The sequence below is a fragment of the Colius striatus genome, chromosome W, assembly GCF_028858725.1.
Source record: "Colius striatus isolate bColStr4 chromosome W, bColStr4.1.hap1, whole genome shotgun sequence".
In the NCBI taxonomy this organism is placed as follows: domain Eukaryota; kingdom Metazoa; phylum Chordata; class Aves; order Coliiformes; family Coliidae; genus Colius; species Colius striatus.
In genome coordinates, this window is record NC_084789.1 from 41,685,082 (window position 1) to 41,711,891 (window position 26,810).

Genomic DNA, 26,810 nt, shown 5'->3' on the forward strand with positions numbered 1-26,810 from the left:
GGCGGGAGCGGGGTGACGTCACGCGGCGGGGAGCGGCGGCGATTGGCTGCGGGGCGGGAGGGGGCGGGGCCAGCGGCGGCCGCCGCCTGTCAGTGAGCGGCGCGCCGCGGGGGAGGCCTGAGGGGCCGCGCCGGGCCGGGCTGTGCCGAGCCGAGCCGGTACGTGCGGGGGGCGCGGAGCGGGGCTGGGGCCGGTACCCGCCTCGGCGGCGTTGGGCCGCGGCGGTGGCGTTGGGCGCGGGAGCCCCGCGGCACGTGTGTTCCGCAGGGCCCGGTGCCGCCGCTTCCGCGGCCGCCGGCGGGAGGAGAGTGTGAGGGAGCCCCGTGCCCGGCCCCGGCCGCAGAGTGGGACCCTGGGCCCTGGCCGCCCGCGGGGAGCCCCGGGCGGGACCTGCCGGCTAACGGGCTGCTCCCGGCACCCGCTGCAGCGCGCCCTCCTGCGCTCTGCGCAGCGCTGATCCCGGGTGCTTGTCTTGCAGCCTGGGAAGCTCAGGAGCTCCTGTCCTCGGCCTCTGGAGCTGGCCGACCCCGCCGCCCGCCGCGCCCGTCCAGGAGCACCCGTCGGAGAGAGAGGTGAAGCCGCAGGCGTTGCCGCGTCCATCGGGTGTTGCGGGGTGCCGCTTGCCAAAGCGATCGCTGGCCCCGGAGAGGGAAGCAGGAGGCAGGCCTGAGATCAGCTAATCAAAATACACAGCTGAATAGGATCTGGAGTTGGGTGAAGCTGCCCGTCTGCTCGCCTCGCATATTCACCGCTCCCTCCTGCTTCTCTTTGACATGACTCTTTTTTTTTCTTCGGGCTTCGTTGCTGATTAATAAGTTGCTGCTGTGGTTGATCTCAGATGCTTCCTGTCTGCTTTAATCGGTTACATTAGAAACGTGTGTTGAGTGCTTTGCACGTGTAAGAAGCAGCAATCTGAAACTGGCATCCATAAACAACGTCTACATTTCTTTTTCAACTGGCTTTCTCAGCTCTTTTATGAGTAATAACTCGCAGCCTCTTTGCTGTGACATTGGTGATAAAAGCAAATTGAATCAGGCTCTGAAATCCCTGTCTGCAGAGTGCTGCTTTACTGCCTTTTAACTGAGTTAAAATCTGCTATTGGCACAGCCACCAGATTCCTTCAGAATGAGTCATTTGCTATTAACTATTAAATTTTAACTGCTTTAAGAGAGTGGATCTTTGTATAGCATGCTGTGGAGAAGGAGTAAACCAAACAAACACACAACAACTAAAACACCCAAAGGGTTTAGGTGGGACCTGATCTGACGTTGCTGGAGTTAATAAACTTTGCCACTGTCTGTGCTTCATCTTATTTCATTGTTAAATGTGAGATGGTAGAGCTGAGCTTTGGTTGTAACAGTGCTGTGGTGCCTAACTATTGTTAAGAGGATGGAGGCAAAGGTGATCATGCTGCCTCTGTGACTTTTGAAGTTTGCTGTCCAATTGTGTGATGGAGACAAAGGCACAGAGAAAGATTTCCAAGCTCCAAGAGGAGCAGCTGGCTCAGAGTAAAAGAGAACTGAGTTGGGAAAGTCTGGAGATGCTGGAGAGGGGAGACCAAGAGGATGCTTGGAAGGAGCAGAGGGAGGCCTGTGAGGGTTAGACAGGTCAGACTTCAGTCTGTAGGAAACTGGGCTTTGCTGATCATAGTTTAGTGCCACAGTTTAGTGCCCTGGACTCAAAGAACATGGACCTTGTCTTGTTGAAAAGGCAGGTTCTCTTTTGCAGTTGGTATGGGAGTTTGTCTCATGGGAGTTTGCTCAGGCTGGACAGTTAGAAACTCTTCTGGTCAGTTCACACTTGTACTTTACAGCATGAAATCATCATAACTGAATTTGAAGGACCAATCATAAATTAAGCTTACATAGAAATGCTTCTGTCTATAGTGAATGGAACTTGCTTTTCAGCCTTACTGCTTCCTTGTAGACCTACATGACATTTCATGAATGGGATTTCAAATGTAAGGCTGCAAAGCACTGTGTAGGATCAACTGGGGAAAACTGGGTCCTGCCTGCCTGGGCAGAATTGGTTTTCATCTGTATTTGTGGGTATTGATGGAAGTTGCCCACTTAGGTGCTTTGTGATATCATCTTGTTATAATTCAGGAAACTGCTTCACTCCACAAGTGGATCTTAAAAAGCAGGATGTAGTTTGGTCTGTGTGGGAACAGCTGAGCCACGCTGGGAAACAAAACCTCGCCAGGTTGAAGTTTGTTCTGTTCTACTTGTTTGCAAAGCAGTTTGGAAAAATTAGCCTCTTCTTTGAATGAATGGGGATGTGGTTGTGTTTATAAACTCTGGGCAAATGGTGTTATTCATATATTTGTTCAACAACATGAAGAGAATTGTTGAGGAGTGAGTTGCAGCCAGGCTTGCACTTGAGGAAATGGAGAGAGGTGTGTTTAGATCCTGTTGGAAATTCTGCTGATGGTTTAAACCCAGTCAAATATTTTCCTACAGACTTTGTAACAAAACTAGTGCAATATCCTCATGTCTGGCAACTAAAAAGACAGATGCAGCTCATTATCCTGATGTTTAGAGTAAGCAGCCCGGGTGGCTGAAGCAGGATTTTGAAGTATTTACTATCAAACCACTTTAAAGGATGTGTTTACATACTCACTATCACTTGTACCATAACTTGCTCATGAACACATGGCTGATAGCAAAATCCTTGCAACAGGCACTTCTGTGGTGGTTTAGGCAGAGCTTTCAGCCACCTTTCAGCTGTTTAGGCAGAACTTGCAGCCTTACCTGGTGATGTTCAGCTAAACCTGTGTGCAGCAGGTACCAGACAACCTGCAAGGGACTGGGGGGAAGCAGACAAGGGTGTCCAGGAGCCCCTTGGACAGACAGATGGATAACAGTGGTTAGAGATGAGGAGGTGAAGGCTGTGAGCATCCTGGAATAGCAACTGGTGATCTGACTCATCAGGATTTTAATCAGTCAGGCATTCAATTTATTTTTACCTTGGAACTCTTAGATACACAAGGGAAGTTTCTCCTAAAACAGCATCAGGGGTGTTTGAAGGCAGGGGGTGTGGTGAGTGCTACAACTTTTTTCTAATTATTATTAAGTCCTTTCTGACACAAATTGAAACTCCTCTTTGCTGACAGCACTCAGCTTGTTTAAATAATCACCCCCAGCTCATGCTACAATAACAAGCCTCAAACTGACACAGCTGAAACCGGAACCCTCTTAATTTCAGTTCCATCTGAAACATGGGCAGGCAAGGGAGCTCTCCATGGCATCCAGGCAGAGAAAGGCAGTGGCAAGGAGGCAGGGACAGAGGGGAGTGGGGTGGGGGATTGAAGGGGCTGTATGTATTTGTCTGCTCCTTGGGCCCCAGACCAGGTCTGTAGTGGGATTTGGTGTTTCAACAAGCGTCATCTTTTTGGGTTTTTCCTCTGGTGAAACGTGTGCTTTTGAGGGTTTAGGGGTGAAACATGCTTTTGGGGGTGAAATGTGTGCTTTTGGGGGTTTGGGGGTGAAATGTGTGCTTTTGGGCGTTTAGGGGTGAAACATGCTTTTGGGGGTGAAACGTGCTTTTGGGGGTTTGAGGGTGAAACACATGCTTTTGGGGGTGAAATGTGTGCTTTTGGGGGTCTGAGGGTGAAACACATGCTTTTGGGGGTGAAATGTGTGCTTTTGGGGGTTTAAGGGTGAGACATGCTTTTGGGGGTGAAATGTGTGCTTTTGGGGGTTTAGGGGTGAAACACATGCTTTTGGGGTGAAATGTGTGCTTTTAGGGGTTTAGGGGTGAAATGTGTGCTTTTGGGGGTGAAACATATGCTTTTTGACAAGGTTCAGTGTCTTTGTATGATGATTTTGTGGTTAGTACTGAGGAAAGGCTCCTTTGGCTGCATTGGCACTTTGCTTGAGTACTTACTGGCAGTTGGTAGGACTAGAAGGTTCCCAAAAAGTGTGTGTGTGCTCTTCTCAGTCCCACTCTAGGGATGCATAAGTTCCCTGCTCTTCCCAGCTGTTGCTTTGTTGTAGTGGTCAGCAAAGCAACAGTGCTGAAATGCTGGTTGTGTTTGAGTATAGCAGCAGCAGAGGTGGCTGACCCAAGTGAATGCATTGCTCATAAAACTCTTCTCAATAAGGAAGTGGGAAACCTCACTCAGACAACATCATTTTTTTTTCTTGTCAAACTAAATGTCAATGTGAAACTGCAGCTGAACAGTCACATTCAGACAGGGAGAAGAAATCTACACCCTTGGAAGCAGACTCATGAAGCCTCATGTGTATTTTAAAGCTCTTTCCCACATCTTTTTGAACCAAATCTATGAGCTACTCCACAAAATGTTAACTGGAATTCTCCCCAAAGCCGTTGTTAAGGGAGATCCCAGGCAGGCAGAGGGAGCAGGATCCCATGTTAGGCTGTGCTGCAGCGTTTCAGTGCTTTTCCCAGCTCTCAGTCTCTGTATACACGGTAACTCCATGAAACACAGACATGTTCTTTTAAGGTCCTTGCTACAAATAACTTCCAGTTGAGATGGAAGAGCTGAAGAGGGACTTGTTTAGAGAAGGGTGGAGGGAGGAGGTTTTAAAGGAGCAGAAAGTGCACGGTTCTGTCTTACAGTAATGACGGTTGAGTGTCTCCTTAGTGCTGCCTCCATGCAAATCTCAGCTGACAGCACCAGGGTGCTCCTTTCTCCCAAGAGCACAGGGAAGATCAATGCCTCCCCCAGCACAACTGGCACTGGGTTTGCCTTTCCTGCTGTAAAAACACACTTTCCTTTTCACAGCAGGGAGAACTAGCACTGGTTACCCAGAGCTGAGAGGAAGGGCTCAGTGAATGTAAGGAGCGAGTTGTCTTTAGCACTGCTGGCAAAGCCCGCTGTGGGTTGGGACTGCAGTGTGCACTTCTATTTACTGCATCATTACCCAACTTCCCTTTGTTCCCTTGCAAATAATGAGCCCATACACACGTCTCCAGGAGGAGGAAGGTCAGGGGCACAGAAATCAAGAGTTACAGTTGTGTCTGAGTGATCTGGGTGAGGGAGAGGAGAACTTGAAAAGCAGAGAAACAGTTTGGGGTATGAGCAACCACCCTCCTGCTCAGGAACTTGAAGCTCCTCATGTTGCAGGGACGTAGCTTATGTCTGTACAGGAAGCTGTGCTCATCCTGGAGTGGTGGCAAGTAAACAGGCAGATGCAACTGCAGCTCATGTGGGTAAATCCTGTTCTTAGTGGTCTGGCCGTGGAACCTCAGGTACCCGTTTGGTGCTCCCGAGGCTCCCTTTGGTCTAAAGTGGCCCTAAGAAGGGCTGCCCACAGGGCCTGTGCCTGAGAGACCCAGTGCCTACATCCAGCTGACAGGGCCTGCAAATGCTTTGCCCCTCCAAGGGCACAGAGCCGAGATCAGCCTGTTCAGTTCTGAGCACGCAGCTTCGAGACAAGTTTCGCTTCACAACTCAGCTCCAAGTCCTGGTTCTTGTTGTTTTCATCACAACTTATGCCTTTTGTTTGTAATGGTTGGGTTTGTGATTCTTAGAAGAACCTGAAAACTGTGTGGCAGCAGTTAACCTGGGCAGGGCTTGCAGCCTCTGTGCCCACACAGCCTCCTAGACCTGAGTCACACTTAAGCTGTCTGAGTGCCGCTGGAGCGCAACTGCTGCGCCCGACACCTACCTCTCTCTTCTCAGTGAGGTATGTGCTTTGTTGACTTTAAACTCAGTAGCATTTCCTTGTGACTCTCTTCCATTTCAGAGGGCTACAAGGGCTTGTGGTTTTGCTTCTGCCCTCCCTCTGCTGTCCTTTACCTAAGCTGAGGAGTGACAGGTAGAATGAAGTGATGGGGATAGGTTTGCTCCACGGACCTTGAAGGTCCTTGAAGGTGAGAGGAGGGTGAGGAGTTAATGCAAATCAGGAGAGAGTGAGTATAAAAATAGCTGGGAACTTGTCAGTTTGGTCACTGGTGGCTTGGGTTAGTCATCTGGCAGGGCCTCTTTCTGCTGCTCCAAGGGATTATTTTACAGCACTGAGATTTGACATAATTTGTGTAGAGGAGAGGGAGCAGAACGGGGTAATGAGTGGGATACTGTCATCAGCACTTCTTTTGCACAGCAGCTGTTCTCTGTTTAGCACTGAATGTGGTCATTGTTGACTTTCCTTGTATACCTGCCAGGTTGTTAGGTGACTCATTTGCACATCACACCAAGGTTCACTTGGCTCCAGAAGGGCTCCCTTCCCCTTCCCTTGGTGGTCCTTTAGGCACCCACTGGCTTTGTCATTTTCCTGATTGAGCTCTGTGTTGCCAGGAGCCTGTTAGAGTAAATGCCCTCTTGCCCCAGGCAGGAGGTAAAATGAAAAAGGGAAAGGGAAACCCAAAACTTGGAGGCCTCAAAGGTGTGCTTCTGAGGGAGTCCTGAGGTGTTGTTTTGCTGGCCTCTGTTCCAGCGCCCCTGCTCCTCGTCTTGTGCTGGGTTGGTAGCGCTGGACACCTGTTGCTGGGTTTTTCACAGGGGGTTTAATGGTGGAAATGTTCTTTTTACGACTTAGAGCTCCAGCTGTGAGAGGACTGGCACGAGGAAGTGACCTCTACAGTTAAGGGGCAATAGGACATACTCTGATTATAACCTTTGCAGAACCCAAGGTGAGGGGATCAAGGGCTAAAGCAAAGCCTCAGTTCCTGCAGGCTGCTCCTCAGTCCAGGGAACTCCTCCTGCACGTGCCTGGCTTTCCCCTCACAATACACCCCTGTGCTGCCCTGCAGTGCCTTGCTTCCGTGATGCTTTGAAGCTTCTCCCTTTCCACCTCAGCCTCCCTCCCACCTTCCTCTGTGCTGCCAAGATTTGGCATGTGCTGAGGCTTGTGTGGAACCCTTTGAGGCTCCCTGGTCAGCCAGCAGCTCGCCCTCAGTGACTCACCAGCTGCTGCCAAGCCAAGGGATGGTCTTTTCCAGCCCCAGCACTGGCCTCTCTCTTCACCAACTTGCACTAACCCCACACACTGCCTGAGCTCTGCTTTTGTCAGGCCTGACCAAGGCTTTCAAAAGTTGTTTGGGATGAAGGGAAGGGAGGGAGGAGTTCTGCAGGGCAGGCTCGTTGCCTGGCCTTCTTTCTTTGGAAGGCAAATTGAGAAATGGTTTGAGGGTGGCTGAGTAGAGGGAAGGAGGCAATGAGCAGGGTTTCATAGCCATTGGTGTGGTGTGAGAGCAGTGCCATTTCTCCTTGGTGCACTCCAGAAGAAAAGCTTTTGTCCTCTCTTTTTCCTTTTGTTTGAGTGACTGTTGTTCCTGTTCAGTGATCCAGGAGTTCCCACTTCCTCATGGTGCCACTGTTTGCATTTCAGCTAATGGAATACACTATGGAATAAATCTCCCTTTGATACCTGTGTGGTCTCACGTCTTTAGCCCTGAGAGCAATATTGATTATTCAGCTCTTGAGTGATATGAGTTGGGGATGGAGAGCTGGCAGTCTTGGGTTCCTCTTCAGCTCCCTGCTCAGAGGCTGGGTAGGACCTTGAGCAGCCTCCTGTTTCTCCTGAGCTTGAAGCCGCTCCTGCCTCTGAAGTATTTTGACAAGTGTTTTGCTTTTGGTGTTTTTGTTCTTCCTCAGTGACTCTCTGAAGCTGGGAAATGGCAGTGATGGGAATTACATGCCAAGGAGCTCCTGATCCAGCTGTCAAGCACAAGGAGCTCCAAGCTACCAAGGGGCTGAAGGAGTCAGTGAGTGAGAAGCAGAGCAGTGTTTGTAAAGTAGAAGATTCCAAGAAGGTCATTTTTCACAGCCAGTGGAAAATCCTGAATGATGTAATCACCAAAGGAACAGCAAAAGAAGAAACAGAAGGAGGCTGTGCATCAATTTCTATTATTGCCCAAGCAGAATGTAAGTAGCTGGGTGGACTGCTCTTCATTGAGAAGGAGGAATGTGTCATGCAGGATGAGATTTCACTCGCTTCACACTCCAGGAGGGCTGAGAGCAAATCTATCTCAAGTGGGGTGGAGTTGGTGACACATCCCAGTCTCTATTTAGGAAGCTCATGAAATCTCCTAATAATGTGTCAGCATCCACTGAATAAAGCATAAATAACAGAGCAGCGTGTGGCCATTGCACCTAGCTGCTGTGACTACAAATGTGTGTGCTGCTGGGTCACAGCTGATCTTGGCTGGCTTCTGAAGGGTGTTTTAAAGGAGGGGGGAAAGGGAAGGGAAAAAGAAGCTGTCAGGTGGGAGTGAGCTGGGAGATGAGGAGATGGCAGTGCTGGGAAGTTATCTGATGCTGGGAGGAGAGAGTAGTGTGGCACAACTCTGTGGTGATTTGTCTAGATCACTGTTTGGTTTAGCAAGTTGGTGAAGTTGTTTCGTAGTCCAGTTGTTAGCAGGAGAGACTTTGCCTGATCCTGAAGACATGTGGTGATTCTGTTTTCTTTCACACAGGTGAAAACAGCCAGGAGTTCAGCCCCACTTTATCAGAGAGATCCTTTATTGCTCACAGTAAGCGTTACAGGTGAGAGACTTCTTCACATGAACTTCTTCCCCACCCCCTTGGCCCTGTGTGCTTAAGCACTCCTGTTTGGAATGGCTGTTCTGGCTGAGGCTCAGGAGGAGAGTGTCTTTCCCCAAACAACTTCCCTAAAACATTTTTGTGTTGGGAGAGAATACAAGTTTAAACATGAGCCACTGGGAACACGTCCCATTGCCTTGTTGTCAGTGCCTGCTGATTGTCTTCTGGGTTGTCAAAGTTGTTTTGAAATGATTGAGTCATTTTCCTGAGGTGCATGGGCTTGAAGCAGAAGGATCCAAGGGCAAGAGAACCCCTGTTGCAGCACTGAGCTTTACATGGCCAGAGCATTTTGGCTTTTTGAAGCTATTTTGAGTGCCCTTAGTCATCCCTTTGCTTCAGTGCAAGGCCTAGTTTTCGTTCAAGCAGAGCAGACTGTCAGCACTTGTGTTACATTGAACGCTTGTTTAAAATAGGTTATGTTTGCACATCATCCCCGTGTCCAGTGTCAATCACAGACACAAACTGTCTCAAAGCACCCTGGAGACACTCAGTACTTTCCCCTCCCGTTTTGCTGTCTAGCCTTGCTGTTCCTTGCAGGAGTTGCAAAGATTGGGAGACTTAATGCTTTGTCTCCCCCACCTTCCCCCCATATTTGTTTATTATGGTGCCAGGCACTCTCCTGTACCGTGGCACTGAGGTCACAAATGCCACGTTAGGAGGCAAGAAGCTATGTTGTGTATTCTTTAAGCCTCAGAAGGCTGAATGGCTGGTTCTCCCCCTTGTTCTGTGGGTGGTGGTTGCTGACAGGGGCCGTGCTCTCACCCTCACACCTTGGCTCCTCTTGCTTTGCAGCAGCCGCTCCGACAGTCTCGATCAGATCCCCAACAATGTGGCCCACGCGAGGGAGGGGAGGATGGCTCAGGGCTGCTGGAGAGGGCGGCACCGCGGCAAGGCCAGGAAGAAGCGGCACAAGAAGCGATCCAAGCTGAAAGCACAAGCAGCGGCTGGCGGGAGGCGAGGGCCCCGAACGCCGGAGCAGGAGAGCTGCACCCCGATTCCCGTGCAGGTCAGAGCCTCCCGTGCTGCCGCGGCGCCTGCCGCAACTTTGCCCGGCTGCCTCGAGGTTCCTGCTCAGCTGCTTTTGTTTTGCTTTGCAGGAGGATGAGTCCCACCAGAATACCCTTTACAGAAACGAGTTTTGGGTTCCAGAGTTTCGCCAGGGCTTTGCCTATGATCCGCTGCGCTTGGAGAAGCCTCAGGAGGTTGTGTCCACGGGCAGAGCGCCTTCCCCCAGGAGCCAGTACAAAGCAGAACTGCACAAGCTGATAAGCCCCATTCAGTGCCTTAATCACGTTTGGAAACGGCCCTGTCAGAGGGACAGCGTTCCCCAGCCCGAAACCCCCCATCCTTTTCCCTACAACATCCTCCCCCCTCATTTCCCACGCCTGGACACTCCTCTCCACGCTCTGAAGCGCGGCGCTCTGCACACCTACCTCCACGGGAAACTCGACTACCCGGACAGTGAGCAACGCTTATCAGGCCTCAACTTAGAGTATAGTTTCCCCAAATGCATCAGCCAGTCCGTGAAGAGCAATTCAGACAAGATTTCTGTGGAGGAATACTTGGTGGATGCCTTGAAGGGCAGCGTGAGTGTGGGTGAACCACAGAACCTGGCCAGCCTAGCCAAGACGTGGAGAGGAGGTGGGCTGGAGCCCAAGGAGCAGCTCCAGCAAGCAGATGAGAATGAAGGCGTGCTACTTAACGAGGTGATCTGACCCTCCACACCGGTATCATGGGTGGCAGAGTTTCTCCTGGGCTTCAGGAGGGAGAGAACCTGCATCCATGTGCTGACTTTTGTAATGAGGCCGTGTTTTTGGGATGGTTCTTGTCATGGTTGGGGGCTGCCCCTTGGAGATGTGGTTTGGGTGTTTGAAGGATACAAAGCCCTGTCTCAGATTGGTGGCTCTGATTTGTTCCCTCCTTCACAAAATATGCATGTTCCTGTAAGAGATGTTTCTGTGCTTAGGCAGTCTTCAAACATGTCTGCTCTGTTTGTGAAAGAACCCAGCCCGTTCAGGCTGCAGTGTTTTATTGGCTCTGGATGGCCTGGGCTGTGACACAGGCAGAAACCAGGGACATGTGGATTGTGGAGGTGCAGAAAATGTGTCTGCTGCCTCTGGTAGGAAGCCAGCAGCTCACCCATTGTCCCTTGCCAAACTCAGGGCTTCGGCATAGCAAATGTATGTAAATCATGTATGTATGGCATGATTCATTTCTTCTGAATTCAGTTCTCTCTCACCACCTGAAGCTCCTCTCAAAGGCCTCTTCTCTGGAATTGGTGTGAATCAGTGGAGTCAGGGTGTCACTTACCTGCCTGAGTGTATTTACCCTGAGATCTAAGACACAGTCTGAGGCTAGTGTCTGTAAGAAAGCCTTTAGCTCACACATAGATGTCTACACTTAGTCACGTGAATCTTGTTCTGTTTGTAGGATTTAGCTTTGTAGTTTTGTCCTGCATGTGAATGGTTTGGGGCTCCAGAGCTATCCATATGCTGGTGGCCTTTCTTCACAGCACTGGGATGCTCTCATTTAGAGCCCACAGTAATCAAGTGAATCTTTCCTGTATCTCAAGCCTGTGACAGAAGGAATTTTGTACAGGGATTTTCCGAGAGGTGCTTTTTCTGCTCTCTGTGGGGTTCAACAGTTAACCATTTCTTCCCTTGCTTCAGCTTGTTTTCTCTCTGAACTTGCAGAAGCTAAAGCCAGTGGATTATGAGTACCGAGAGGAGGTTCACTGGACCAAGTGTCACGGGTCCTTGGGCATCGGCTCCTTTGGAGAAGTGTACAAGATCCAGGACAAACAGACAGGTTTTCAGTGTGCTGCCAAAAAGGTAATTCTGTGTGAGAAGGGGGCTGGGCCTGACAGGAGAAGGTGTGCAGAGTAACTCTCCTCCTTCCAGCTGCTGTGGGCTGTAGGCACCTTGTGGTACAGTCACAGTGGAGTGCTGCTGTGGTTGTGCCCCAGGAAAGATCTTCAAAGTGATAGCATGGAGAGAATAAGCCAATGGAGAACCTGTATGTGCAGAGGGAGTCAAGTTTAGCACCCAGTAGGTTCAGTTGGCCTCCAAGGTGTGCTGCAAAGGATCTGGGTTGGTTTGTGCTGAGACAGAGCAAGAGAGGAGAGATTTCAGAACTGTTCTGCATGTTGCTGGTGGCTGTGGGGCAGAAAGGCCTGTGTGAGTTGTCTGCTTATCTAACTGTTCTCTGAAAGCAGGGCTGCTATAATGGTGACATGGCAGGTGTTTCACTGCTCAAAAGGGAATAAAGTGGGAAAGCAAACGAGGCAGGCAGAGGGCACTTAAAGCAGGGAGCTGTCATCTGTTGAGCGAGTGTCACGTGCAGCACTGGCACTCTCACTGAGGTGGTTGGTGCAGATGCAGCAAAGGCTGTGTGCTTTACAGACTGCTCACATCATACTCTGCACACCAAGATACACCACATGATGCATGAAGAGGGGGCAATATAACTCGAATCGGGGTAGTGATTTGTAGGCAGCCATGGGGAGGCCTCAGAGGTAAAGGCAGGGTGATAATGCAAGGAGGTGATGAGGATGTGAACTGCTTTGTTTGAGCTTCACTCTTGAATAGTTTCAGCACTTCTGTGAACTGGTGTTTCTCACGTTGCTCCAGTAGAAAACCTGAAGTGTGTGGGGAGCTTTGTCTGGAGTACAAACCTGTTGTATACAACAAGACTTGAAGCTTGCACTTTTCCAGTTGAAACGTTTGCTTTTCCTTGTTTACACCAGTCCCAGCTCCATGCACTGCTTCTGGGAAGATCTCAGTGGCAAGGCTAAGCCAGCCTGGCCAGGCTTTATCCATTTCTTTTGTCAGCTGTATAGAGGCAAAGGTACTGAAAGCACACAGAGAAAGATTTCCCGTTCTGCATCCCCACGCTGTAGCTGTGGGATCTGATGGCAACGTGAGCAGCTCGTTTGCTGACAGCACATAACTATTTATTATCCACCTTGCAAATACACAGTCTCAGGAGAAACTGACAGCAGGGAGTGTCTGGAGCTGCTGCTGTCTGCCCGTGGTAGAAGGGGACTACCTGACCTCTCACTGTGCTTGCTGTTGTGGGCACCTGCTCCCAGATCCTTGAGATTAAGGAAAAGTAGCTGTAAGCTGGGTTGCTGACAGGGAAGAAACATGATACAACCTTTTCCCACCAGAATCTTCATGACTCATGTTTTCCTTCTGGTCTTTTGCAGATTGTTGTTGTATTTTGTTTGGCTGAACTCTGTGAGCAGAGTTTCTGTGTTCTCTGTGCAGGCTGAGTGCCCCCTAAGGAGCAGTGTCCATCACTGCTTGAGCCCACACTTCACATTCCCTCCTGGTTTGGAGGAGTTTTGTTTTTGCCAAGTACTGCACCATCCTTAGCTGGGATTTCCTTCTGCCATGAAAGCTGAAGGTGTCAGTATAGCTCTTTAACCCAGACAGAAGTTACCTTCTTCCTGAAGGTTACCAGTGCTCAGCCATAAACTGGAAGTCTTGAAAGCTGGCATCTGTATTTGACAGAGCTTGCCCTTCCTCCCATGCTGAGGATTTGGGGACTGTCACTGTCCTGGTTCAGAATCGTTCTGAGCATTCACATTATTGCTGTACCCCCTGACTCCTGTTAACAAAGGTTGTCCTTGTGCCTCTGCTCTGAACCAGCCTGGGACACTGGCCCAAACGTGAGGGAGGGACGATGCCATCAGGGTTCATCCCAGCATTTGCTGAGTGCTGCTGCTTTGTGTGTGTAGGTACAAGTGGAACACTTCCGTGCTGAGGAGCTAACAACGTGTGCTGCGGTAACGAGCCCTAAGGTTGTCCCCTTGTATGGAGCTGTGAAGGAAGGGCCTTGGGTGACCATCTTCATGAAGCTGATGGAGGGTAAGAAAGGAACAACCACAGGGGAAGCACCATTGTAACTGCTGAATGCAATAGACATTGACCTCTTCTTCCCCCTGCCCCAGTTTTTAACCTGGTCATTCTTTGGGGTGTCCAGAGTGCTGTAGCATTAACTCCTGAGGGGGCTGGGGCAGGAATGTGTAGCACGGGGGGATCATTTCCAGTCCTGCCTCTCTCCAGTTCAAGGTGCATCTCTTGGATCTAACAGAAGCTGCAGATTCTCACTAAAACACACAGCTGGTGCTGGTTTTTGCTTTCCTGTTTATTTGGGTGGCAGCAGGTGGAGCCCCTTGTCCTGGCGCAGGGGATACTGTGTCAGCACACTTAGATACTGCAGGCTCCTGTTTCCAGCCAGGACCAGCAGCCCCTAGAAGTGTCTGACAGGATCACACAGTACTTGCTTTTTGATACAGAGACACCATAGAAGTGACACAAAGCAAAAGGCTTCAGGAAAGAGGCCGGTTTCTGTGGGCAGTAGGAACTCTGAGAGCAAACAAAAGGAACAGACCTGTGTATGGAAGATAAGGGCTGTCAGACCTGGCAGTTCTCATTTCTTCCTCAGAAACAATGAGGAACTCTGCTGATGCTGGGAAGAATTTAAAGATAAGCTAAAAGGGACTCTCTGGATTCCTTTCTAGGTGGCTCACTAGGTCAGCTCATTAAACAGAGTGGCTGCCTGCCAGAGGACAGAGCCCTCAGTTATTTGGGTCAGGCATTAGAGGGCTTGGAGTACCTTCACGCTCAGAACATTCTCCATGGAGATGTAAAAGGTAAGGTGATGCTTTAGCTACCTTGTTCTTCTCTTTTTCTCACAAGAGGCAAACTGTTTGGAGGTTCAGTAACTGAGTGGCAAAAGGTTATTTACTGGGCTTTCTGCATTCCAGACAGGAGCTTAGCTTGCTTCTAACCAGCTGGGCATCCCATATTGGTCACCTCTTTTCTTTCTGTCACTCAGAGGGTGTCACAGGCTGTTTCCACAGGCTGCCCCACCTCTGGGGTAGGGGAATCTCCAGGGTGGTAGCTTAAAAGTAGAAACAGTTCTAGTTGTGTACTTGCTTAAGCCAGTGACACTCCATAGGAGGGAGAGACCTTGATTTGGGCTCCAGAAACTGTAGTACTGTGTACTTTTGGCTTTATTTTGTTCCATCTCAGTGACCATAATGCAAAGGAGAGTGACTAATTAAAACCTTCTCACTGCCAGCGGAAAACGTGCTCTTGTCTGACGATGGAAGCAGAGCTCTCCTGTGTGACTTCGGGCACTCTGCTCACCTTCATCCAGATGGCCTGGGAAAGTGCTTGGTCACAGGTAAGGATTTTCTGCTGCCATTCTGTGGGACTGCCCTACTGACTCATTGTTTCTTTTCCAAGTTTTACATGTGGGTAGTTTGCAAGCAGCTGTTATTTTCCAGGCTGAGGCTTGCTTGTAGTGTCTCGCTCATTGACGTTGCTGTGATGTATCCCACCGACAGCTAAAAGGAGCTGGGGGTTGGAAGCTGATCTCCCTCTAGAAGGCTGTTGTGTTTCTATGCAAGATGATGTCAGCATAGTGCATTCAGTGTTTTGTCCCTGCAAGAAAGCACGTCAGAACTCAACAATCTGGCTCTGACTTGTGATGTCACCTTGTGAAGAGCTGGGGAAGGACCCTGATCTGCACCAAAGTGCCTCACTGGCTTTTGGGCAGTTAAACTCTGCAGAGCTTTTGAATGCAGCTGTTGAGAGAGAAAGCTGTATTACACTGCCAAGCTCAGCAGTGGAGGGTCATGTTGTGCCTTCCAGATGTGCTGGAAAGGGGAGGCTCAATACCTATGTGTGTGTGTGTGTAAGGGATGAGACTGATGAGGGGATGTAGCCCTTGAGCAGCCTAAAGACCACATGATGCTGCTTTTGGGGATCAGGTGACTTGTTTCTCACTTTGAGAAGATGAGGCTGCCTTAGGCTTCCCAGCAGCTGCATGGGAGCAGTTCTCTGGTTTCTGTGCAGTGAGCTTTGTTTGAATGGTTGTAGGGAACTATGTGCCTGGCACAGAGACTCACATGGCCCCAGAGGTGGTGATGGGCAAGCGCTGCGACTCCAAAGTGGACGTCTGGAGCAGTTGCTGTATGATGCTTCATATGCTTAATGGGTGCCACCCTTGGACTCAGTACTACAATCACCCACTCTGCCTGAAGGTAAGTGACCCAAGGTACCTCCAGTGAAAGGTACATAGGCCTGCAAGGTCTCATTACACCTCCCTAGAGAGCAGTCATTTTGGGAAGGCTGACAGAGCCAGCTGGGCAGCCGAGGTGTTGCCAACCTTGCTTGGGCTGATGGTTTCTTATTCCTCTTACTGCTGTGTATTACACATGCTGGGGCTATTTCTTTTGTGTCCTGCTCATGACTTGGGTGTGACATCTAAGCCATGCAGCAGTAAAAAAAAAACCCACACTGCTCAGGTCTGTCATTTGAAGCTGTAATTTCAGTTGGAAGAGCTCTCGGGGTGGGAAGAACCTTTCTGAAATCAAATGAAGCCTCTCTGGTCTAACCTCTTTCACTTCCTGTTTGTTACACAGATAGCTAAAGAGCCACCTCCTCTGAGGGAAATTCCACCTTCCTGCAACCCTCTCACTGCTGAGATCATTAAAATGGGGCTGGAGAAGGAGCCAGTTCAAAGAGCATCTGCGTCTGAACTGAAAACTAAGACCAGTGTTGCCCTTGAAGAAGGTAGAAATGTCCTGTATCTGAAGCTGCTTATCTGCATGGCTGAAGCTGCCAGTTGCTAGTTATGTCAGAGGGATCCTGTGGGGAAATACCAGGATGCTTTCCTGGTCAGTATATCATCTGCACAGGCTTCAGCAGTGGTGTGTGTTTTGGGGTTGATAGCCTCTGCCCACAGCTGGGTGTTTCTCACCCAAAGAAATGACAGGTTTCCTGTGTGCTGTCACAAGCCCTTTCTTCTTCTTCTGCCTGAAGCAGATGATGTTGTGCTTTTATGGAGCTTTGTGTGGGTTTATGAAGGTGTGTGCTGTGGGTAGGCTCGTCCTCAGCTGAGTTATCAACTGCATCTAGTGAGCTGGAGCCTGGTAGGCAGCAAAACTGAAAGCAGAGGTTGATTGCATCCTGAACTGGAACTCATGCTTGTGGTCCAGTCTTGCCTCTAAGACAACTCATAATGTGTTTCACCTTAATCTTGCTGAAAGGGTCTGTGATACAAATCCTTGTTGTAAAGGTGATCTGGTTTTGTCTTGGGAAGCTGAGCATTTCACAGCAGGATACAGTTCAGAAGCTCATTGTAAAGGAAAACTTTTGGGTTGTTCTCCTTTGTTTGACAATGTTTGTGTACTTTTTGGTGTTTTAGTGGGAGGTGTGACAAGCCCCTGGAAAGGAGAATACAGAGAGCCTAGACATTTGTCTTTGAACAAAGACCATCCACGGACGTCCCTGTCCCCCACAGCGGGTCCAGTTTGTGAGACTGGTTCTGACCCAAAATTGTCAGTCAAAGTTTCTGGTACAAGCCCAGCTCTGCCACCACCACCCCCAGAGCAAACAGAAGAGATGGAGGGAAGCCCTTGGAAAGTCTGCAAGGAGTTATCTGAGACCTGGGATCCTCCACCTCTCTCCTCCACTCCTCTGCCCCTGAAGAGCTGCAGCCACGTGGAAAGAGCAACAACCATTTCAGAGCAGGAGCTTCAGCAGCTGGAAATAGGTAAGTGATGGGCCATGGAGGGGGTTCAGGGGGTTGGCTGAGGCCATGATAAAAACCCAGCTGCTTTCTTTTGGCCTCCTGACAGTTATTTCTGGGTGTTGAGCTTGGATGTCATTTTGTTCACAGTTCCTCTCTCATTACATGAACAGCTTCCTTGAAATTACCACAACTAGCAGTTCTTAACCAATTAAATATGCCCCAAAGGTAGTGATCAGGATTTCCTTCCACTCTGGACAGTGGAGGGAACTTCTGTCATAGGGTCATGAACCTCTCTGCAAACAGGAGCTTCAGCCTTGGGCACCCACACACCATATAAATGGTGTCTGCAGGCCCAGCTGCCTCTCAAGTTTTAGGGCTTCAAACATAATTCTTTAAGAAAGGGATAAGCCTGTGGGATGGCAGATGTCAGACAAAGCAGCACAGCTAAAATCACTCTGCAACTGGTCTGCTGGAAAACCTGTAGGCACCAGACAGCAAATTTGATTGCCAGCAGTAAATTCAGCGTGAAACTCGGTGAAGTAACAGTCCAGCTCCATTGCCTCGGTATAAATCAGCCTTCCACTTCTTAGATCTCCTGTTTTCTAGTCTTTGCAAGTGAATTGAAAACTTCAAGCTAGGTGAGAAGTGTCTTGAAATGCAACTGCTGTCCTGAAACTGGGGAAGGGCACTTGAGGGGTTGCTGGGGGCTAGCTTTCTTCTCAGATGGCTTTGGATCTTCAGCAGCCTTGTGAGCTCTGTGCATTACCAGTGCAAGCTACTGCAGGGCTGAGTACAGAAGTTTGACCTTTCCCAGGGTTTCATGTGGATGGATGGAGAGTGAAGAGTGGTGGGTGACAGAACAGACAGGAACTGGGAGGGCCTGGGTGCTGGTCCCATTCCTGGCATTGTGCATGGCATTTCATTTCACAGTGCACAATCTGTCCAGTTCATTAGGCAATGCTGAAGGAGTTGAGGGTATGCATTGCAGTACCTGTGATTAGAGCAGGGAGGCGTAACAGGAAGCACTGGCAGTGTCATTCTCATCTCTCCTTTTGCCTGCAGAACTGTTTCTGAACAGCCTTTCCCAGCCTTACTCACTGGAGGAGCAAGAACAAATGCTGTCCTGTCTCAGCATCGACAGCCCCTTTGTGTCAGACGCCAGTGAGAAGGTGAGTGAGCCTGGCTGCTGGCCCGGGGCCGTGGGGGTGCCAGGGTCACCACCTCTGGGAAGCTGCAGCCTGGCTCCAGTGGAGCTTCTCCTCTCTGCTGCTGCTTTTTGACACCTGGTTTGCTGGAGAGTACTTTGGGAAGAAATCTTTGTCCTAGGACAGTGGGGTGTTTGGGACTGTGGTGGTTCTTTAGTTTACTCTCTGGTGTGGATCCCTTCCCTCCAGTTGCTCTCCTCAGCAAGCAACAAGTGTGTGGGTGTGGAAAGTCTCCACCCCCTTAACCCTGTCTGTGGGGAAGAAAGGAGCTGGAGGAGCAGTGCTGAGCACAAGAGCTGTACCAAGTTGGACCAACCATCTGTGCAGCCCAGGGTCTTCCTGCTGGCACTGGCCACTAAAGGGATGGTTGGGGAAAGGCCAGCAAAGCGGGGCAGAGGAGGAGACCCTCACCCTGGATATCCCTTCCCTCAGCACAGCCCTTTCCAGGCAGCACAGCTGTGTGGGGTCCATCTCTCTGTGTGCACTGCACTGGTGTTCCTGGCTGCTGCTCACTGAGATCAGAATTTTACCTGGTGTTTTATGCTCCTGTCACTCAGGATGGTAAATGCCTCTTTTCTCATCCAGCTCTTCAGCTGACTGTTGATCTGACTTTCCCTTCCCGTGCCTGCAGCCTGTCACCTTTCTGATGGCAGCGAAGTGTTGAGCAGCCCGGGGCCCAGCCTCAGGTCCCTGTGCATCTCTGCTTCTTCCTGAGGGTATTTTAATCTTTAAGAGCCTTTGACAAACTTGTGCTTACCTCTGCAGAACTCCATGAAAGCTTCCCAGAGCTTGAGGGACACCATGAGCTCCGGGATCCACTCCTGGAACAGCCAGGCAGACGGACAGAGCTTCAGCTGGAACAACCTGCTGAGCCGCAGCCGCCACACGGACACTCCCAGCTGCTTCAACGGTCAGTGGGCTCCTCAACTGGGGAGAAAGGAAGGGTCAGGTAGAATTTCCTCAGTATCTAGAGGGTCTGGGATACAGAGACTTGGAGCTCTTCTTATCCCCCAGCTGCTGGGTCAGGACAGAGCCTCCTGAACGCAGGTGGGTTGTCAGGGGGCTGTGTGTGCCCCAGCCCTGGCTGCGTACACCGTGCCTGGTGCTGCTGCCACGTGCAAGGATTTGGGCTTTAGAACCATAAATGTCTACAAAGTGATTCTGAGGGCATATTGTGCAAATCAATACATCCCTCCAGCTGCTTGCTTGCTCAGTTCAGCTCTGCTCTGTGAGTCAGTGTTGTCTCCAGCAAGCAGAGACCTACCTGAATTAGATGCTTAATGACAAAAGCGAGTTCTTGTGATGTATGTGCCCTGCTCCTCAATTTTCCTGTGTTGGGCTGTGAAGCCTTGATGCCTGCAGCACGAGTTAATGACTTCTCTTGTGCATTTCAGGAGTGAAAATCCAGATCCAGTTGCTAAGTGGGGAAAACTTACACATCAGAGATTTCCACAGGACAAAGGTGGGAGACGTTGCCACCGGGATCAGCAGCCAGGTGAGACACAGTGTTATGTACAGCCTTTTGTCTCAGGAGCAATTTCTTCCACAGTGCAGCCTCATAGTGACCCAGAAGTCCATTCAGGAATCCTAGTGCCACTGTTAGTAACACCAGTTCAGTGCTGCTGTTACCAGTGTGAGGCCAGAGGATATCTGAAGCATAAGCCATTGCTGATTGTCACAGGGAGCATCAGGATCTCCACCTGAGAAAGTGCCTGGGCTGCAGGCTGGAAATCCTTCTTCTCCACTGTAAAGAGAAATTCTTTCCCCCTCTCCCTAAAGACGAAACACTAAATGGCTCTTTCATGAAGAGCAGTAACACTGGCTGAGGGCAACAGGCCGTGTTTGGCTGTGACACGTCCAAGCCGCAAGGCCAGCGGAGATGTTGGCAGACTGCATGAACCTCGCTGTGGGCCTCCCTGGCAGCCACTGAAAGACACTCCTGAGTGTTTGTGGGCCAGTGACTCATCTGAGGGTAAAGTGTGGGGATCATCTCTAAAGAGAGAGTTTGCAGAACTCCAGAGAGTGGTGTAGTGGTGCTGGTTCTCTTCAACATACTCTGTTCTCTTGGACATGGTGAAGCAAAACATCCCTGGCCTGCAGAGGAAGTGAAAGTGCCCAAACAGGCACTTCAGCAGCCAGCAGCAGCGTGAGTGAGGCACTTTGGCAGCAGGTGAATGCCACCTAGCTTCTGAGGTACTTGCTGCTGAGGGACAGTGGGGATGATCCTGCAGAGCACAGGCCTCTCTCCAGGAGCTTTTCTTGGCTTGGGAAGCTATTTGTCGGCTTTGCATCAAGGATGTTGTGTCCTGCAAGAGATCTGAAGTGCCCCTGGGCTGTTTGTTCTGCTTCACAGATCCCAGTCCCTGCTTTCAGCCTGGTGACTAAGGAAGGGCAGCCAGTTCACTACGACATGGAGGTGCCCGACTCCGGCATCGAGCTGCAGTGCACTCTGGCCCCTGACTGCGGCGTCAGCTGGACGTGGCGGGTCAAACACGGGCGGCTGGAGAACAGGCCCTGAAGCTCTTCCTGCTCTGGAGGTTTTTACCTTGGTGAAAGAAGGAATTGCAAAAGCTTCCAGCCAGCCCTGCAGGGGAGCAGCAAGTGCAGGTACTGGTGGCTTGTGCTGAAGTAGGATAGCGGAGCAGCAGCTCGCTGCGCTCGGGCCTCGCTTCTGGCGTCTCTTCCGATCCAGTTCCAGGCCACGGCCCGAGCTGAGGTGTTCCCCGGCACAGGGGGAGTCACTTGTTTTGGGTGTGAGCGTTAGATTGAGCTTGAGAGTGGTGGGTGGAAATTCCTGCTTTTCAGAGGAACGTGGTTGTGCTTCTCAGCAGCCCAGGGGCTGGGCCAGGACGCCTGGTGCTCGGCTTCCCACGTGAGCCCGGCAGCGGCGGCGCTTGCCCCGGCAGGAGGTTGGGTATCTTCAGTGCAGCTGCGGTTGTTTGTGCCAAGAAGAGCTGGCAAACTTCCTCCTCAGCTGCAGAAGAAACTTCACGTCTCTGTAGGGCTTTAAGTAGCATCATCTCTACATCAAGCCTTCTGCAGGGGGAAAATAACAGCCATGAGTAGCTGGGTTCTTGGTTTCACCTCCCACCCTTCCCCGCAGACACTTGTTTCTTGAATCAGAGAAGGACTTTGTTCCCAGAAAGAGCTTTGCTTGCAGCCCTCACCTTCAGCTCTCCCCCCTGCCCTGGCAGCTGCTGCTCTCCGAGGCCTTGCTGGCGGCGGGGGCAGGAAGAGGCTGTGCTGTTCCTCGGTGTGCACAGGGAGGGGTTTATCTCTCCATCCTCCCACCGCTGACTTGGGCCTTGATGGGAACTGTCCCATCCAGGCACCGTCCCAGGGAGGGGGAAGGGCTCAGGCAGGGTCTGGGTTTCGCTGCAGCCTTGGTGGAAGCTCTCAGTGCTGGCTCTGCCAGGCCCTGCTCAGCCCTGACGGGGTGGCACCAGGCTCTGTGCTGCTCCCCTCATGTCAAAACACGCTCACAGCTCGGCTGGGCAGCTGGGCCCTCAGTGCCTTAAGCTTTGAGCTCTTGGGGTGTATTTTCAGAGTGGTTTGAGGATTTTTTGGGTATATTCATGCATGCTCACCCTTGTGTGACCCACAGCACGAGCAGAGGGAGGTGTGAGCTCTGAGAGTGCTTGCTGAAGCCTTTGCACACCAGGAAATCACAGGTGCTAGGCAGGGTGCTGTGGCTTTTCCAGGGGCTGTCTGCACCCAGGCTGAACAGAGAAACAGCTCCCCAAAAGCCAGGCAGGCCCTGCCACATCCATCCTGCTCTGGGGGAACACAGAGGAGCAGGAGCACTGGCGGTTCTCAAGTGAAGTTCACCTAAAAAACAGCAGGGCAACGTTCAGCACTGGGGCTGTCTTTTTGAGTCATATGCTCCTTAAGAAAGTGATGCTCTTTCCCTTTGGTCTCCTGCAGCATCAGCTGAATTTGTTACACTAGGCAGTGCCAGCCCTGAACACAAAACTAAGGCAGTGTCACTCCTGAACCAATGCAGAGACACCCCTGAGCACAAAACCAATGCAGAGACACCCCTGAGCACAAAACCAATGCAGACACCCCCCTGGGCACAAAACCAAGGCAGAGACACCCCTGAGCCCAAAACCAAGGCAGAGACACCCCTGAGCCCAAAACCAAGGCAATGTCACTCTTCGAACCAATGCAGAGACACCCCTGAGCACAAAACCAATGCAGTGTCACTCCTAAACCAATACAGAGACACCCCTGAGCCCAAAACCAATGCAGAGACACTCCTGAGCCCAAAACCAAGGCAATATCAGTCTTCAAACCAAGGCAGAGACACCCCTGAGCACAAAACCAATGCAGAGACACTCCTAAACCAATACAGAGACACCCCTGAGCACAAAACCAATGCAGACACCCCCCTGGGCACAAAACCAATGCAGAGACACCCCTGGGCACAAAACCAATGCAGTGTCACTCCTAAACCAATGCAGAGACACCCCCGAGCCCAAAACCAATGCAGAGACACCCCTGAGCACAAAACCAATGCAGAGACACCCCCGAGCCCAAAACCAATGCAGAGACACCCCCGAGCCCAAAACCAATGCAGAGACACCCCCGAGCCCAAAACCAATGCAGAGACACCCCCGAGCCCAAAACCAAGGCAATATCAGTCTTCAAACCAAGGCAGAGACACCCCTGAGCACAAAACCAAGGCAGAGACACCCCTGAGCACAAAACCAAGGCAGAGACACCCCTGAGCCCAAAACCAAGGCAGAGACACCCCTGAGCCCAAAACCAAGGCAATGTCACTCTTCGAACCAATGCAGAGACACCCCTGAGCACAAAACCAATGCAGTGTCACTCCTAAACCAATACAGAGACACCCCTGAGCCCAAAACCAAGGCAGAGACACTCCTGAGCACAAAACCAATGCAGAGACACTCCTGAGCCCAAAACCAATGCAGAGACACCCCCGAGCCCAAAACCAATGCAGAGACACCCCCGAGCCCAAAACCAATGCAGAGACACCCCCGAGCCCAAAACCAATGCAGAGACACCCCCGAGCCCAAAACCAATGCAGAGACACCCCTGAGCCCAAAACCAAGGCAATATCAGTCTTCAAACCAAGGCAGAGACACCCCTGAGCACAAAACCAAGGCAGAGACACCCCTGAGCACAAAACCAAGGCAGAGACACCCCTGAGCCCAAAACCAAGGCAGAGACACCCCTGAGCCCAAAACCAAGGCAGAGACACCCCTGAGCCCAAAACCAAGGCAATGTCACTCTTCGAACCAATGCAGAGACACCCCTGAGCACAAAACCAAGGCAGAGACACTCCTGAGCACAAAACCAAGGCAGAGACACTCCTGAGCACAAAACCAAGGCAGAGACACCCCTGAGCCCAAAACCAAGGCAGAGACACTCCTGAGCCCAAAACCAATGCAGAGACACCCCTGGGCACAAAACCAATGCAGAGACACCCCTGGGCACAAAACCAATGCAGACACACCCCTGGGCACAAAACCAATGCAGTGTCACTCCTAAACCAATGCAGAGACACCCCTGAGCACAAAACCAAGGCAGAGACACTCCTGAGCACAAAACCAAGGCAGAGACACTCCTGAGCCCAAAACCAATACAGAGACACCCCTGAGCCCAAAACCAAGGCAGAGACACTCCTGAGCACAAAACCAAGGCAGAGACACCCCTGAGCCCAAAACCAATGCAGAGACACCCCCGAGCCCAAAACCAATGCAGAGACACCCCTGAGCCCAAAACCAAGGCAATATCAGTCTTCAAACCAAGGCAGAGACACCCCTGAGCACAAAACCAAGGCAGAGACACCCCTGAGCACAAAACCAAGGCAGAGACACCCCTGAGCCCAAAACCAAGGCAGAGACACCCCTGAGCCCAAAACCAAGGCAGAGACACCCCTGAGCCCAAAACCAAGGCAATGTCACTCTTCGAACCAATGCAGAGACACCCCTGAGCACAAAACCAAGGCAGAGACACTCCTGAGCACAAAACCAAGGCAGAGACACTCCTGAGCACAAAACCAAGGCAGAGACACTCCTGAGCACAAAACCAAGGCAGAGACACCCCTGAGCCCAAAACCAAGGCAGAGACACTCCTGAGCCCAAAACCAATGCAGAGACACCCCTGGGCACAAAACCAATGCAGAGACACCCCTGGGCACAAAACCAATGCAGAGACACCCCTGGGCACAAAACCAATGCAGTGTCACTCCTAAACCAATGCAGAGACACCCCTGAGCACAAAACCAATGCAGAGACACCCCTGAGCCCAAAACCAATGCAGTGTCACTCCTAAACCAATGCAGAGACACCCCTGAGCACAAAACCAATGCAGAGACACCCCTGAGCACAAAACCAAGGCAATATCAGTCTTCAAACCAATGCAGAGACACCCCTGAGCACAAAACCAATGCAGTGTCACTCCTAAACCAATACAGAGACACCCCTGAGCCCAAAACCAATGCAGAGACACTCCTGAGCCCAAAACCAATGCAGAGACACCCCTGAGCCCAAAACCAAGGCAATATCAGTCTTCAAACCAATGCAGAGACACCCCTGAGCACAAAACCAATGCAGAGACACCCCTGGGCACAAAACCAATGCAGAGACACCCCTGGGCACAAAACCAATGCAGAGACACCCCTGGGCACAAAACCAATGCAGAGACACCCCTGGGCACAAAACCAAGGCAATATCAGTCTTCAAACCAATGCAGAGACACCCCTGAGCCCAAAACCAATGCAGAGACACCCCTGAGCCCAAAACCAATGCAGAGACACCCCTGAGCACAAAACCAAGGCAATATCAGTCTTCAAACCAAGGCAGAGTCACCCCTGAGCACAAAACCAAGGCAGAGACACCCCTGAGCCCAAAACCAAGGCAATATCAGTCTTCAAACCAATGCAGAGACACCCCTGAGCACAAAACCAAGGCAGAGACACCCCTGAGCCCAAAACCAAGGCAGAGACACCCCTGAGCACAAAACCGAGGCAGGGCCAGCACTGAGCAGACATCTGTTAAAAAGTAGAACTCCTGTGGAAGAACTGCACCTGCTCAGCACTGTGGGCATAGTTTTTGTAGCACTTTTTGTTCTAAAGCACTTAATCCCCTGTCCCAAATAGGCACCTAATTGTATCTCAAACACCACCTTAAGAGACATTGTAGTGAGCAGTTAACACATGATGCAGTCCCTGCCAGGAAGGAGTGGGGGGAAGGGCCAGGCTGTCTCGACTTGGTCTTTTCAGATGCCATAAACTGCTAAGAATTCTAGGCTCTGGAGCAGGAGGGAGCAAAATGCCTCCTCAGGGCTCCCAGGAGCTGCTGAGTCCAGTGCACCAGCCAAACCCCACGCCTGGCGTCTCCCCCAGGGCAGGGGGGGAAAGGAAGGGAAGGGGAGAAATCTGTTGGCTGTTTCTAAGAGCCCGTTGGTGCTGTGTGGCTGTGAGGCAGGGCTGGGGATGATGTGTCAGTGTGAAACAGCCTGGGCCCTTCCCCTGGGCTGAGGCTTTGGCTGTTGTCTGCATCAAGGCTTGAGTGCCCAGCTCCTTGGCTGGTGCTCAGCTCCAGCTGTGCAGGAGGCAGCAGCTCTCTCTCCCTTGCCAGGGCTCCCCAGCCTCATGCTTCGTCCGTAGCATTAACCTGCATCTGGGGGCAGCAGTGCAAAGGGAAGGGGAGCAGTCAGCCCCCACTGCCAGAACCAGGCAGATGCTGTCCCCCTGCTCCTCTCTCACACCAGCATTAGCCTCTTGCAGCCTGTCTGTGCTGTCCAAACCCCTCAGCCCAGCAGCAGGGCTCTGGGCCCTGCCCAGACACACGTTCTCCTCTCAGGAGGGACTCTGGCACTCTCAGGCTTTTACCACCTCAGCTCTCTCCTGCCACCAAGACAATTTCCTCTTGATGTGCCTGGTCGTTGTTGCAGTGACAGGCATCAAAAGTGCAGCTTCCAGCCCAAGGCCTGTGCTGCAGCACTGACAGAAAGTCAGAACTGTTCATTATGTACCGTAAGACTTGGCTGAAGCTGTGCCTAACAGACCAGGGTGTTGAGGCAGAACCCCATTCAGGGTAGGGAGGAATCCCAGAGGCCCAGACACAGAGGGCTCTTGGCCTGTAGCTGCTTTCCCAGGGTGTGGAAGGGTCACTGTGCAAAGCAGCAGGAAGCTGCTGGTGGGGGGACTGGGCAGTGCTGGGGGAGGCCATGGGACAGACAGTTTGTACCCAGCAGATGACACTTTATCACACTGTGACTTCTGGAAATGAACATTGTGGAGCTGGATTTGCACAGGGGAAAGGAGAATAAAGCTGGATAACAAAAAGCTGCTTGTTTCTCATGGGTAGTGGTTTGATACATTGTCCCAGAGGTGCTGAGTCAGAGCTGGTTCAAGGGAAGCCTGTCCTGGTTAAACTCTGCTCTCTCCTGCCCTACTTTCTGGGGGATGTGTTTCTGGGTCTGAAGAGGCAGCAGCACTTCTGTCAGGTCTGAGCTAAATGCGCTTGTATCTGTTATCAGGCAGAGCATCCCTCCTCCTGTCACTGTGAGTG

General features: G+C 51.3%; 1 protein-coding gene across 2 annotated transcripts; it reads left to right on the forward strand.

Moving 5' to 3' along the window:
• Positions 1 to 71: 71 nt before the first annotated feature.
• LOC104554972 (mitogen-activated protein kinase kinase kinase 14) lies at positions 72 to 26,570 on the forward strand. 2 transcript variants are annotated; one of them, XM_062016816.1, is made up of 17 exons: positions 72 to 158; positions 479 to 572; positions 7,562 to 7,831; positions 8,383 to 8,452; positions 9,302 to 9,515; positions 9,607 to 10,215; positions 11,203 to 11,340; positions 13,251 to 13,380; positions 14,037 to 14,168; positions 14,600 to 14,704; positions 15,403 to 15,566; positions 15,948 to 16,098; positions 16,733 to 17,080; positions 18,122 to 18,228; positions 19,030 to 19,174; positions 19,659 to 19,759; positions 20,618 to 26,570. In XM_062016816.1, exons 3-17 carry the CDS (start codon positions 7,582 to 7,584, stop codon positions 20,780 to 20,782), a joined length of 2,829 nt encoding a protein of 942 aa, XP_061872800.1. In that variant the 5' UTR covers positions 72 to 158; positions 479 to 572; positions 7,562 to 7,581; the 3' UTR covers positions 20,783 to 26,570. The 2 variants fall into 2 exon arrangements, with proteins under 2 accessions (XP_061872800.1, XP_061872801.1); XM_062016817.1 differs by having other exon boundaries at positions 9,305 to 9,515.
• The last annotated feature ends 240 nt before the right edge of the window (positions 26,571 to 26,810 follow it).